At 39.0% G+C, this 14,969-nt stretch overlaps 1 protein-coding gene across 1 annotated transcript in view; it reads left to right on the forward strand.

The window, feature by feature from the left end:
* Nucleotides 1–562: 562 nt before the first annotated feature.
* FASN (fatty acid synthase) overlaps nt 563–14,969 on the forward strand; it is a 56,580-nt gene continuing 42,173 nt past the window's right edge. The window contains exons 1-3 of the mRNA XM_063293263.1: nt 563–763; nt 12,406–12,546; nt 13,446–13,598. Of these exons, the coding sequence (XP_063149333.1) occupies nt 12,420–12,546; nt 13,446–13,598 (280 nt within the window). The 5' untranslated portion in view covers nt 563–763; nt 12,406–12,419. The remainder of the gene's footprint in view (nt 764–12,405; nt 12,547–13,445; nt 13,599–14,969) is intronic.

Genomic DNA, 14,969 nt, shown 5'->3' on the forward strand with positions numbered 1-14,969 from the left:
GCCAGCTTTCTTAGCCTCAGGCTTTCATAGCCTCCCTTGCCCCTCAGACTGAGGGAAGGGGGTACACCGCCTTGCGCTCCTAAAGGAAAAGGTGGATATCTAAGCATAATCTATCCATAACACAGATCTCAAAGAATCGTTGCTCTCCTCTTTTCAGATTATGAGCCAAGCAATAATACTGTGCCTCTTGGCGACATTTTGCAGGGACAGAGCTACGAGAGACCTTGGGTGGTGGGAGGTAAGGGCCGCATCGGGCAGCCCGGATCCGCCCGGGTATGCATCGTAGCTGCACCTTGGCTCGGTTCCTGCCTGGCACCGCTGCGCTATCCAGACGCCTAGGGTATGGACGGCGCGTGCTTCTATGGCTCTGCTCTTTGCTTCCCTCCCTCCCCCTCGGTGATCGCGAGAAGCTCCCGTGAGCCAGGGCCTGGCATCGCCCCAGGATCTGCGCCGGGAGGCCCAGCCCCGGCTCTCATTGGACTGCAACGAAAAGCAAACTGTCAGCCCATGTGGCGTGGCCACCGGAGGTGGTGGCTGTTTAAATAGGCGCCGGGAGCTAGAGGGAGACAGTGAGAAAGAAACTGAGAGCGTAGATCGCTCAGTGTCCGCCAAGCACCGGGAACGAAAGAGGCAATTAGTTGAAGAGACTTGCGTGCCTAGCAGCCGGACAGCGCGCCTTCTCCGCCAACCAGCTTTCAGCAGCTGCCGCATCGCTTGTCTCAGCACAGACCTGCCGCCTAGCCGACCTCAGGGACCTGAGCAGGTAACCAGCTAGGGCTGCTTAGAGAGAGGCAGCCAAGACTTGGATGGGGGTGCGGGGAGCTAAAATGGAGCCTGCGACTGGAACAACGTTCGCGGGTGCGCAGGGCCTGAGCTGTCCTTTGGGTATTTCACCTCTTGGGGCAAGGGCGGCGTTTTAGATGGCTTCAAATCCATTCTTCCGTCGGCAAGGCCCTTTTCTTTCCAGAACCATCTTCCTCGCTCCTGCTCCTGCGTGGGGAGGGGAACCGGTATTGAAGGCACCACATCTTCTAATGTGTTCCATTTTCCCAGCCTCTTTATGCAAATTGGATTGGGCAAGCCTGAGGAGACTTAAATGCATCTATTTGGAATGGAAGTTGTGCTGTATGCTAAATTTGGGCGACATCAATTTCAGGTGCTTCTGAAAGGTAGTGAAAGATTGTGTTCCACGAGACGAGGCCTTGGAGGTGCAGGAAAGTCTGTTATTATACAATGAGCTTGCCTTTTAGAACAAAGACCGTTGAACTTATGATGCCACTTTGGGTTTTCTATTTCCTTTTGGGGACTCAGTGATCATGTTCCTTTAGAGAAATCACCTCTGCTGTTTCCTTCCATAGAATGACAAAAATAAATTCTGGATAGATCCTCATTTTGTAATTTTGTAGTCTGCCTATGTGGTCAAAGTGAAGTGATTTCTAAGATTGTTGAATAAGGGGGAGGGGTATTTCATGAGGGGAGACTAAGCCCTTCTGCCTTATAAGTGTTCTGCATCCAGCCATTTTGATATCAAGCATGGAAGGCAGATATACTGACGTACTAATATTTATTTCTAAAGACCCTGAGGGAAATTTCTAGCCCTTACTTTTTACATACAAGTAGTATGCAGAAAGATCTAAGCCCTGAAAGGCAAAAACAAGATGTTGAGAATATTCTGTTATTTTTCTGTGAGGAAATCTGGATATCAGATAATCTGCTTTGTTATTTACAACCTAATTTGCTTCTTTTCAGAGAGGTAATAAAATAGGATATTTCTGCTTGATACAGAAGAAAATCTCTTTGCTTTTGGACATTCACACAAAATATCTAACTTACTGTTCTCTGTTGCAATATTTCCGGTATTCTCCAACTATCATCACCATCCTAAATCCTTACTCCATTGATTTTCAAAGCCTACAGATGTGTTAATGATGCAGACATGATTTGGCATTCAAAATTGCAACTACATAATCTTATTATGCATTTTAATAAAGCTGGTGAAATACAGTTTTCACATTTATCATCAAGTAACAAGTGCATGCAATAATGAAACTTAGGCACATACATGTTTTATTTTAAACAGTAGGCATAATGGATGCCACATTCCCATTTACTAACTATATTTTGCTTGAACTGTAATTGCATTAAGTTTTTAAGTACCTATTATTGGCTTATTGAAAGTTTTTGAAATATGATTCCGAAGTGAATTAGTCAGAACTAAAGCGTAAACCTTTTGTTATTTAGAATGATCTGAAAACAACATTTTTTTTAAAGCAGACTTTCCAATTTGGACCCTTCAATATGTGCTAGACATTAGCCCCCTCATTCCAAGACCAGCCCAATTCTTTGGTATGTTAACTGGGAATGATGGAGACAGTAGCCCCATCAGTATCTGGAGGCTGCAGATTGGGGAAGGCTGCTTTAGAACTACAGGAAGTAAGAAAAAAATTGTAATGGTAACATAAGTTCCTTTTTTCTGTTGAGGCCAGTTGAAACAAGGAACTTCAATTTCCCAGTCTATAAACAATTCATTCAATAATGGCGGTAACCTAAAATGCAGCTTTTATTGGCTTCAACAGTACTAATCTGTTTGCAACACTAGGTAAAATTATTTTAACAGTGGCTTTGTTTGTTTAATTGTTTGTATTTTATTTATACTTAGTTGAAATCTATGTCACACATTTACTAATGATCAAGCTCAACTATATACAGCATGACTTGCTTCTGAGTAGATATAGACTGCACAGTAACAACCCAGTCCTGGGTTAGTAAACTTAGAAGCAAGTCTTACTAAATTCAGTGAGTTTATCCATAAGAAACCTGTTTAGGATTATAGTGCTAGGCTCTACTTGTAGCCACAAGTACCCTGGAAGAGAACTAATTTGCATTCAGTGAGATTTCTCAGTCAACAAATTGAAGAACCAGGAAAAGTTTGTATATCATAATAGCACTTCAGTTTTCCTGGAGATACAAGTATCTTGATGTGAGTACTGGATACACATAATAAAAAGTTAATGGAATAATTTGGTATATAAAAGCTAGGCTGAACAAAGAGCATTTCATGAGCTCCTTCAACAGGGGCATTAGTAACTTTTGACTAGAATATTTCCATTTTTTAAAATTTCTGAAGGGGGCATGCCTGCAACAAATTCTAAATACTGTATATCAGTGCAGGCTGTCATGGCCAGCATCAAAGTAGATTTGAAATATATTTTGAATGTATTTGATATCATGCTAAACCATAGCTTTCACTATAAATCACAGTTTGTAATGCGATTTGAACTGTGGTTTGCTTAAAAGAATCCATCTTCATTATTCAACAAACTATTGTTCAAATAGTCTTATTTAACAAACTTTTAACAAACTATTGTTCAGATTAATCACAATTGAGGATGTGAATGATTGGTAAAGTTTGAAAATTCTTCCTCAGGGTTGTGAAGAGGGGGAAAGAATGAAGGCATGTTTAAGAAGCAAATGGGTATTTGAGGCACAGTGAGTAATGGCAGTCTCTTTAGTTAATACTTCTCTGATCCATACTGTGTTGAAAGATAGAGCGATGGTGTCTGTCCTGTACTCCCTAATTTAGCCTATTGACTCTAGGTCTGGTAAAAGACGTGATTCCATTACTTGTGTTTAAGTAAGATCCAACGGTTATCTTCTGTACCATCTAAATTCTCCTCGGACAGCAGAGTATTCCAAATTAGAATGGCCAGATCCTTTGGAACTGGACAGCACTCACTGTTGACTGTGGTGCACCACCCATCTTGTATCCATTAAACCAGTCAGGTACCTTTGGTATGATTTTCTTTTTAAACTTTCCAGACATATTTCTTAAGCCATTCTAAGACACAGTATACCGGACTAGATGATTTTTTGGGCCTGAACTAGCAAGGCTCTTCCTAGGATGATATTTCATTATTTCTAATGAAACAAGATTGAAAAGCCAGTCCCTTGGATTCTATAAGTGGAATTTGTCTAGGGATGGCACCTTGTATTTCACTTTAGGTAGCAAAGTATTTTGGGTGACCAGAGGAAGAGCCAGAGTTCACAGTGTTTCTAGATTTTTTTTTTTTAATCTGACACCATTTGGGTTATCTATATCTATCTGGACATGTTGCTCTTACAGGAATGGGAAGAATTAATCTTATTGGCTAAGGCAATAAGAAGAAATCAAATCATTTATTATAGTCCTCAACTTAAGAAAAAGAAGTAATATATCCCACCTGTAGAAATGAATCCTGAAAGAAAGGCTTGTCAGTCAGAATGGAAAAGCTGTGGACACATTCACAGATATTTTGTATTATGCAAGAACAGCCCATGGTCCTTAGTATATGCTTGCTTTGGCAAAGGTAACATGTGAAGAACACTTGGATGCAGTTTTCCCCAAACTGGTATTTTCCAGAGGTATTGGGGCTATACTTTCCAAAACTTCTTGTACTTGGTTGGGGTAACACCAGGTTTGCTCATGGAGCGCCCCAAATGGGTGGAAATTGTTCTGATGAATAAAGCTGTCAATCATTCCTCTGCCAAAATGCAGATGGATTCCTTGGGTTTATGAGGACCAATTGTTCAAGTACATATTGTATTATCCTGACCTAAGTAAACTGCATAATTTCTACTTTCTTCACTCCATTCTTGGTCTATTGTACTTCCTGTGTTTATTTAAGCTACATGTAGTGTTCACCTGCAGGGGTGCTATGCATAGACTATCTCTCCTCTGCTTCCTGTCTTACTCTACTATCCTATCTGTGGTTTATTTCAAACTTAGGCTGGCTAAGGCATTGAGCTGTCTAAGGCAAAACAGTCACTGATTCTTTTCTTCCCCAAATCAAGGTGGATAATATCCTGAACACAGGGATGCTTTTAGAAAGAATTTTTATTTTGAATTAGTGGTGCATACTTCTCTCCCCCCCTCCCCCCTTGCTACACCTACAGAAGCACAACCTTGCTTTCTGTTCTTACAGTTCCCTTTCTTCTGTCCCATCTCTTTATGTTCTGCCAACTTTTTTGGATTGAAGTTGTTTAATCATCTGTTACGGTTGGTATACTAGCTGAGTAAGTGGAGGTGGCGTGGGGGTCTGCTGTACTTGCAATGCTGCTTTGCTCTTCTTCAGGCAGGCCATTCCGCTTCACTAGCTGCTCTCTCCTTCCTACCCTTCTTTTCCTTGGATACAGTTGTTATAGGAAATGGGGCAAAAAAATAGAGGTTGCCAGTGACAGCTGAGATTACCAGATTCACCAGCCCCACAGAGGCTATAGTTACACAGCACACATAATCGGTTTGATAAATTAACCCATTATTTTTTGCATAATACTTTGAACCATTAATTAGGTTCAAAATATATACTAAGCTATAATCCATTAATCAGCATATTGTGTAAGTGCATCTGCTAGGTCTTTTCTTGATATGTTTAGGTATCTTGTGTTAACCAGATTATCTGTATTTTGCCACGTGTTTGAGAAAGCAGTGATTGGTAACAGAAGCATCATCAGCATCTGTTGTAGGCATCTGTGAACTGCTCATGGAAGATAAAACAAGGACAAGAAAAGGTTTAGGGCCTGGTAGCAGAACAGCCTTCCTGATTGGCTTCCAATATAATACCTGATTACTCCTAAAGATAGGGCTGAACATATTTCATGGTTTCATATCTGGCTTCTGCTCCATCCAGAATCTTAATTTAACTGTTGCACCATTCTGTTACAATTAGGCTGCAGTCACAACAGGGTAGTCATTTTTTTCCTTCTGTAACTTAAGTCACTCTGAGGGATATATTGAACTCTACAAAATCAGATCAATAATAGAAGAGAATCGCCAGGAAAGCCAAGAATGTGCCATCTTTAAGTCAGCGTGCCCTCCCTGAATTGAAATTCATCATGGAGGCTTTGTGTTTATACAATCTTTTCTGAAGAGGAGTTTTTTTTTTTTTTTTGCCTGGTTTTACAAGCAAATATTTTAGGGATGTCAAAGAGGACAAGACAATGACAGAATGAAGTATAGTGAAAACAGCAATATAATTCATGGTTTGATCCTGAAGCGTTAGGACGCATCTGCAAAACTAGGTTTCCAGAACAAACTGAGAAATGAATTACAAGTTCTATTTCATACCACTTTCAACTCTGCAAAAAAAAAAAACTGTTTTCAGATTATGTTTAGATCATTTAAAACCTTTTGCTGGATCAGATCAAAGTCTCCTAGGCCCACTATTTTCAAAATCAGACATCCAGATGTCACTAGAAGTTCGTAAAGGGCATGAAGGGAAATTACCATAAAACATCTTTTCCCCATCTGGTGTTTTCCAGATTGTACAGTCCCAGTTGTAGTGTGCCCCAGTACTTGGGAATTTGGGAAATTGTAATCCCAACTCCTCTAGAAGGGACTAGGCAGAAAATATTGCCACAGAGCAATATAATAGATAGTTATTTTATGTTTTGGAAATCCAAAGTGACTTAAATTATCCAGCAGAAGACACCCTTGTTCTATATAGTATAGAAATCTTGCAACAGTTAAGAAAAGTAGCTAATTTATAGCTATTATATTTACATTTACATCTTTAGCATAGTCTTTCACACCTTAAATTAGAGGTCAGAAAAAGGTACATTGGGATCTACTGGTAAAACATTGGGTGATCTGAAGTTATCTGATTTTCCCCCTCCCTTTTTGTTAACAATAACAATAATAACATTACATCCTCTAAGTAACCAGTTTGCTGCTGCTGCTGCTGCTTTAACCAGTCATGTCTGACTCTTGGCGACTATGGACGAGAGCTCTCCATGCAGCCCTATCAAGCACAAATTCTTTCAATTGCTGGATGTTCATCTTGGTATTTGTTCTGATGGTATCAAACCAGCGTATTCTTGGCCTGCCCCTTCTTCTTGTTCCGCTAACAATTCCTAGCATCACCAACTTCTCTAGTGAGTTTGCATGTATGACATGGCCAAAATAAGTCAGCCATAGTCTTACAATTTTGGCTTCTAATGATGCATCAGGTTTTATACAGTCCAGCACTTCTCTTTTGGCTACTCTGACTGTCCATGGTAAACGTAACAATCTATGCCAGCACCACAATTCAAATGCATCAATTCTTCTTTGGTCGTCCATTCTTACTGTCCAACTCTCACACCCATACATCATTATGGGAAAGACTATTGCTGTAACTAGTCTGTCTTTTGTATTTACAATGATATCTTTGCTCAATTTCCTCATTATTAATTTTAAACATCATTTATCCATCTGCTGCTGTTGTCATTATCTTTGTTTTCCTGATGTTAAGGTTCAATCCCATTTTTTCACTTTCTTCCTTGATTTTCAGAATCTTTTTTTCCAGGTCTTCCTTATTTTCAGCCAATAACGTGCCATCTGCATACCTCAAATTGTTTATGGTTCTTCCACCAATCTTCACCCAATATCAAGCATCTCTAGGTCTAATTTCTGCATGATCACTTCAGCATAGAGATTGAAAAGGAGTGGGGATAAAATGCATCCCTTGCAGTTAAACAGGGTGTTAACTAACCAGTTTAGATTGCTGTAATGAAGAAAGCTTGGGTAACCAGGAATAGATTGTTGTGTGGAAGGATTGTGAGCTTGACTTAGTTTTAACACTCAGAACAAATCTCTGAGCCCAGCACTATATAGAGGTATAATGTTATTTAATTCCGATTATTTTTTGGCTCTAATAAAACAAAGTAGATCTCACAAATCTGAAATCTGCCTTCCCCAAACCAGGGTTCATCATCCAAGGCATGAAATCCTCAACTGGTAAATATATAACATCCATAGCAGTTTGGGTCATCAAAACAGAGTTCTTCAGATGCCAGAAGTCTTATTTTCTGCATGTGACTCAACATTGCTCTTTTAGAAATAATATAGGAAGATATCCTTTGTAAGCTCTGCTGAACACATAACTGCATGAGAGGGACTGAATTTATTCCTTTTCCTACTTTATATTGGCTATTAGAAACATGGTTGCACATGGTAATGGAGGAGGCATGAGGCAGGATAGAGTACTCAGAAATCCTCAAGACATGGTGGTTGGAAAACTAGTAAGCAGTGCCATTCCCAGGCTCCAGTGTCTGTATATTGGTGTTCAGAGAAAGGTTGACAAATGGGGGATTTAAAAATAAATACAGGAAAGAAAATGTGACCTGAGAGGTATCATGGAAACTGGGTGATATGAGAGTAATGATTGGAACATAGAAAGATATTTCTTGTTCAGAAGGAATAGATCCAACACAAAGGCAGGTGGACTGGCTTTGTACGTAAAGAAGTCATATCCTTGTAAAGAAATTCATTTCCATGAATATGGAAGTCCTGTTGAAAATTTTGGGGTAAGAGTAAAAGCAGTAAGAATACAAATTCTTGTTATCGTGGAAATTTATTTACAGGCTACAGACAATGGCTGTGGACAATCCCTTTCTAAATTAATTCATCAAGTTTTCAGGAGAGGCTATATTAGTAATAAATTTATTCTGATATCTGCTGGAAAACTATCTCAGCTAGGCAAACAGACCTTTGAGTTGAGGGTAACTATGGAAGGAAAACTGAGTTAAGTCACTTGTTCCTTGGACTTCAGAAAGGCAGATTATAATGAACTCAGGCAAAAGAACAGAAAACTATGGTTTGAACTCCTAACAGATAAGCAAGTTGAAGGAAGATGGGAAAGCATAAGTAGAGATGAATCCCCACAAATACCAAGTGGCCACTCAAATAAGAAGGCTAAAGCACTACACTTTAACAGGGACAAGGAAAAACTGGACTGAGTTCAGAAAAGAGCTATCAGGATGATAAGGGTCTGGAAATCACATCCTACGAGGAATGGCTAAAATAGTTGGGCGTGATTAGCTTGCAGAAGAGAAGACGGGGTGATAAGATAGCAGTCTACAAAAGTATAAAAGGCTGTCATTTGCAGCAGGGGGCAGCCCTATTCTCAATGAAACAGGAGCAGGAAAGGGGTCAGCATGTTGCAATGGAAAAGGAGGTTCATGCTGAGTATTATGAGGAATTCCTTGTTAGTAAGAGTTGATAAGAAATGGATCAGACTACTTCGAAGAGTGGTGGAATCCCCTATCTGGGAAATTTTCAAGCAGGGTCTAGATGCTTTGTTATAATGGATGGTTTAGTGGATTTAGGGCATCAAGCAAGACGTTTTGCTCAGGGACCTATATGGTCCCTCCCAACACATGCATTGTATGATTCTATTCCATTAGCATATAATACTTTATGAGCAGCTGTATTGTATAACTATATCCTGAGAGTGAAAATACCTTACAAAAGGATTGAAACCAATGGCACTGTCACGTTTGTTCAAGGCATACCTGATGCCCCTAAGCAGGTTTGAGCCTGATTAGAACTTGGATAGTAGACCTTCAGGAAATGCCAGGTTGTAGGTGAGGTTGGGACATTTGAAAAACATCATAAGAGGCATGGTAGCCCAATTCTGTGTTGCTGGCTAGAAAATGATATATCCATGTACTCACTAGGAGTTGCTCAAAGGGGACTTTAGAAAATACCTGATGCCCTCAGGTAATTGAATACCTTTACATACATACTTAACAGGGGGACTACGAAAGCCAAAATCGCTCCCTGTCAGTTGTACCCTATGTGCTTACTACAAAGCATGCACAGAGCTCTTCTGTGTTGTGGGTGGAGGGTGGTGTATGGGGGTCTGACTCCATAACAATGCCCACAGTCTTGTTTAAGAAGCTCAATATACTGTATATGGTAGCTTCTCTTCCCTTACTCCCTGCTGGCGCATGATGGATGTTCATTTGAACACCTCCAACATGGGCCATCCAGCATAAAAAGAAGCAGGACGGGCAGTCGCTTCATTAGTTGTCACCAATGTAACAGCTTACTTTGAATACAGCTAACATACTAGAGAGAGATATAATCCCTTGAGCACCTGGGGGGCTATGTCCCAAACTGTCCCTTTCTTCCAAGTTTGCACCCTGAGGAGTAGAAACAATACCTTTGGATTTGCTCTACTTACTGAGAGGAGAGATAGAATATAAGTGGCTTTGCTGATGCATTTATTGACAAGCCCCAGATGTTACCAGCATGTACTTTTGATTATGGGATCTGAACTTTTAATTTCAAATCGAAAAGAAATGTCTACTCTCGTATGCTATTTCCATAGTTATTTTTAGTACAAGGTGCACCCTTCAAACTGTCAGATATGTCACAAATTGCCATATCGTTGTAACCTATTTTAATGATCTAAATCTTTTCTAATTTTATTTAACTTCAATTACAGTTGCCAATCACTTTGCACTCTTGCTTGGGAATATGCCTCATCTAATTCTAACGAGACTTCGGAATAAAACTATAAATTTGTACTGCACATGTACTTCACTATTTTCCAGCTCTTACTCATTTTTTTCTGACTAAATTATACATTCTATCAGTCCTTTTACACTGAGCAGATAAATTGAACTGCTATTATTACCTAATTCACCCATTCAAAAACACCTGTTAAGATCCTAAGCAGCAGCAACAGTTCAGTTCCATTCAGAATATGTCAGGTAACAAAGTGACCAACAGTTATTTTTAGTCCATGGCACACTTAAGCAAAAATCAGTGGAGTGCAATAATATTTATTAATGAAGAAACAATTTGTGTATTACATCTAAAGTAATCCTGACAATTCAGAGAGCTGGCTTAATAAAATAATTTGAAATGGAGCAAATAAAGATTTACATATACACACAGTTGGAGGAACAGCAATACAATACAGAATGGAGACTGACTGTATTGGGGAGAAGTATTAATAATAAATTTGATTCTCTATCTGAATTAAAAAAAGAAGCATGTAAATTTTCATAATAAATATAATGATAGAAGTTAAATTTTTGAAAACTGATGTTTTACATCATAATATAAATCTAGATAGGTAGATTTATTAATTAAAATCCACCTTATAAAATTTGCAAAAAATCCACATACTGTTTAAAAGTCTCTTAATTTACCAAAATAAAAAATCTAGAACAAAATTAGTTGTATCCAGATTATCCTTACCAGAAACAGAAGAGCTCTATAATATTATGCCCATCCTACTTGTTTGTCATTTTTCACTTAGTCTGATTCTGCTCATTTAGGGCTTCCTGGTAGCTGCCTTTTCCTTTAACAGACTGAGCCATCCTCACTGGTCTGTTTTTTTCCTTGACTTTCCCAGATATTTGCACACCTATATGCCTTCACACACTCTTCTGAGGTTCTCGCTTTTGACACTAATACAAACCCATCTACTGTACCTTTCCTCCCTCCCTCCGTCTCTTTCTTTATCTCTTGTACGGTTATTTCTTTTTGATGCTGTGATGATTAAAGCAAAGGGAACAAGTTGTTCCTTCATTCCTATGTTCCATTGTAAGTCCATGAAATCTTTGTAACAAGGAAGAATTGAGGGTTCAGCTTCATGGAAGCAAAGTAGCATTCACTTAAACTTGGTAGCTTCGTTCCACCGTGCTTATGTTGCAACTAAAAAGATAAAGAAAAAGGGAAACTTTGCAGCACTGTGGGAAGAGGGTAGAAAGCAAAGGGAGCCTGCTTCACTCGGCCTGGGCAGAAACTGAAAGGGTGCCCACTGGGAGATGTAAGGCTTGAGTGGAGTGATGAATTTCCTGAGGGGATGGGAAAACATGGGTTGAGGAAAGTTAATTGACTTAATAGGCCACTACTGAATCAATCACAAGATAATTTTAAAAGTGGGAGCTCCTCATCAGCAGAGAACATAGGAATCTGGCTGCCCAAGATGAAAGGCAGCTCAGGGCAGTGAAGAATCCCTGGAGGGAAGAGGCCAGCCAGGGGCTGTTGTCGATTGGAGGAGTTACCACAAGATTGAAAGGAAGCACTGCAGATCATCTGCTTGGAAGAGGGCTTAAGATGGCTTAGGTCAGAAAGCAGCCAGTTTGAAGCACACCTTCAAAATAAAGGCAGCTGGTGCATTTGTGGTGGGCTGGGAGTGTGTAGAGGACAACAGCATCTGTTTCTGTGCTCAAGAAGTGGTAGGTGGCCCCTACTGGTGATGAGGCAAGCAGAAAATGAGGATCTGTCCTGCAATATGGAAGGAAGGAACCCTCATTGATCACAATCTCCTTAGACTAAGTCCTAGTTCTGCCTCCATTTGAATAATTTAATTCACTGATCAATGCTGGCACCTGACCTGTTTTTTTATGACTCATGCACACCTTTAGTGTGTGGTTATGCATACTTATGCAATATTGTTCTGCTGTTCCTCAAGCATATCTTTAAAATAGTCTGCATTGTCGTGGCCAAGAATGAAGAATTAACTCTTCAAGGAGCAGATAAATGCAACTTAAAAAAAACCTTGTTAGGCTTTATTTATTTATTTATTTTGCAATGTTCACTGTTGCCTAGATCTGACTCTTGTTTTGCTTTGTTTCTTTTCTATTCAGAAAAGCACTGAAAGATGGAAGACGTAGTAATTGCAGGTATAGCAGGAAAGCTGCCAGAATCAGAAAACTTGCAGGAGTTTTGGGAAAATTTGATCAATGGAGTGGACATGGTCACAGAAGATGATCGGAGATGGAAACCAGGTAGGTTAAATAATTCTTAGTTGGTGGTAGAAAAAGAAAACTGAAAAAAGCCTTTAAGTGCATCAGGTTGAATAAGCAGAAGCAGGAATCAAATAAAACCATTCTATTTAAATGATTTAATTGTTTTAGACAGTTTGATCAGTTTCTTATTTTATTTTGATAAATCAGGAAAGTAAGTAATTCCCATTCTCATTAGGAAGCTTCTGTAGTCCTCTCAACTCCTGTTTCTTCTCTGATGCCCAGGCCTCCAATCATGATCATTTGGAAATTTGAAGTGATTTGAAGGATTATTTCTAATTTCTCTACAGTCTAGTTTACAAACTGGGCGTTTAAATAGGGCATCCCCCTACTACTAGAATAAAAGGAATCTTTTATGGATGGAAAAATCTAGCCAAATTAACCCTGTTTATACATCAGTGGTATTAATGTTATTGATTGGATAAGACTTAGATACTTGGCCAAATAAATGCAGTGTTAGCTATACTTGGGAAGTAAGTTATTATTTATTTGTTTGTTTGTTTAAATTTATTGGCCATCCAACTCCACTGGAGTTGGACATAAGCTAGTCAAGATTTCTTAGGTGTAACTACTTCTGAATCTATGACAAGTTGTATGTTCCAGCAGAACAATGCATAAAAGCTCAGATAGTGGTAAAATAATCTTTAAGGCATGTTGTCTTTACAAACAAATAGATGTAGATTTAGTTCAAAAACAGCTCTTACCAATAACTCGCATCTTGCTTCCATATTTACATGGGCTGCTGAGATGTAAAAGTAGTAGTGACATGCAAAATAAGTGCAATTGGCATGTAATTCATAATTACACCTGCTCATTCAGTAATTATATACTACACAGAAACTGTGATAAAATTCTTTTGTTTCTTTCTTTTTCAATTCCAGGCATTTATGGACTACCCAAGAGAAATGGGAAACTCAAGGACATCAGCAAATTTGATGCCACATTTTTTGGAGTCCATCCAAAACAAGCTCATACCATGGATCCTCAACTCCGTCTGTTATTGGAAGTTTCTTATGAAGCCATTTTGGATGGTGGTAAGCAAAAGAGCCTGGAATTCTTTATTCAAAAGTCCTATTACATATGAATTGAGTGTACTAATTATAGTTTGCATATATAATTGGTTAGATACAGCTATATTTGTGCATAGAATAGACACAGGGAGACTGCTTTTTAAAGTAGTCATTAGTAATTACTGATCACTTTTTCCAGCTTGGCCACATGTTTGATTGCAATATTGTATGTACGTAAAGAAACTAAAAAGATGTGGTCCACTGAGCAGTTTCATTTTGATTGCCAAATCTAGTAACAGCTACACAGACTTCCTTCCTTCCTTCCTTCCTTCCTTCCTTCCTTCCTTCCTTCCTTCCTTCCTTCCTTCCTTCCTTCCTTCCTTCCTTCCTTCCTTCCTTCCTTCCAGGTTGGCAGTTCTCAAGAATAAAATATTGGGATTATTCTACCTATAACATTGTAAGATTTTGCATAAAATACCAAACTTTTACTATTTGTGGGAAGATCAAGTAGTTTGACAGAATAAAAGTTACAAACTACAGTTGGGCCATTCTGAAGACCTTGAGACGGTTTTGAAATAGCGTTACCACTATTTTCAAAATACATCTTTGAACATGTTTATTAAAAGCAGTATGAGAAAGTTATGGTACAATAGGAAAATAATACAGTAAAAAAGGATGTGAAAGGAAGATTATACAACATTACTGCCACTAATAATACTTCCCCAAAGTCTGTCTTTTCAAATAACTGGAAAATGGGTCACTCGGCAACCAGAAGAACATTTAAAGACTATAGGTTTTCTTGAGTACACATTTCTAGTATGCTTGCTATAACCCATGAATTGACATTTCTGTTTTACTAATATATAATGTGTAAGACATGAGCAAAGATTTGCCCATTCACTTTGACAAATTAAGAGTGGCAGAAGCAGCTTTCTTCCCTTGTAGGGAATCCACTAAGTTGGTAAAAGAATATTCTTATTCCATGATCCAGTTAAACTGTGGTCCTGACTCCCAGGCCTGCTGGCTTCCCATTGTTAGGACAGGTATCAGAGAGACCCAGGTTCAACTCCACCTCAGCTATGGAAATTTACTGGGTGTCCTTGGACCAGTCCTTTCTCAGCCCAATCTACCTCACGTTGTTGCTGGGGGCAATAGGACAGGAAGCACTATGAGCTCCTGATCAAAAAGCAAGATATAAATCTAAGAAATAAATAATATTACTTAGCTGCAACATTAGTAAATGGAGCTTGGTACTTTGATATAAACTTTTTCTTACAACCAATAATACTTAAGTTCTTTCATAGATGGCTTTTTTCTCCTGCCTGTGCACCCATCTCATATTTCCATTAACCACTTGATGTTATTCTGAGTATTTTGTCTTGTAAACCTCAGGGA

The sequence above is a fragment of the Candoia aspera genome, chromosome 2 (genome assembly GCF_035149785.1).
Source record: "Candoia aspera isolate rCanAsp1 chromosome 2, rCanAsp1.hap2, whole genome shotgun sequence".
Taxonomy (NCBI): Eukaryota; Metazoa; Chordata; class Lepidosauria; order Squamata; family Boidae; genus Candoia; species Candoia aspera.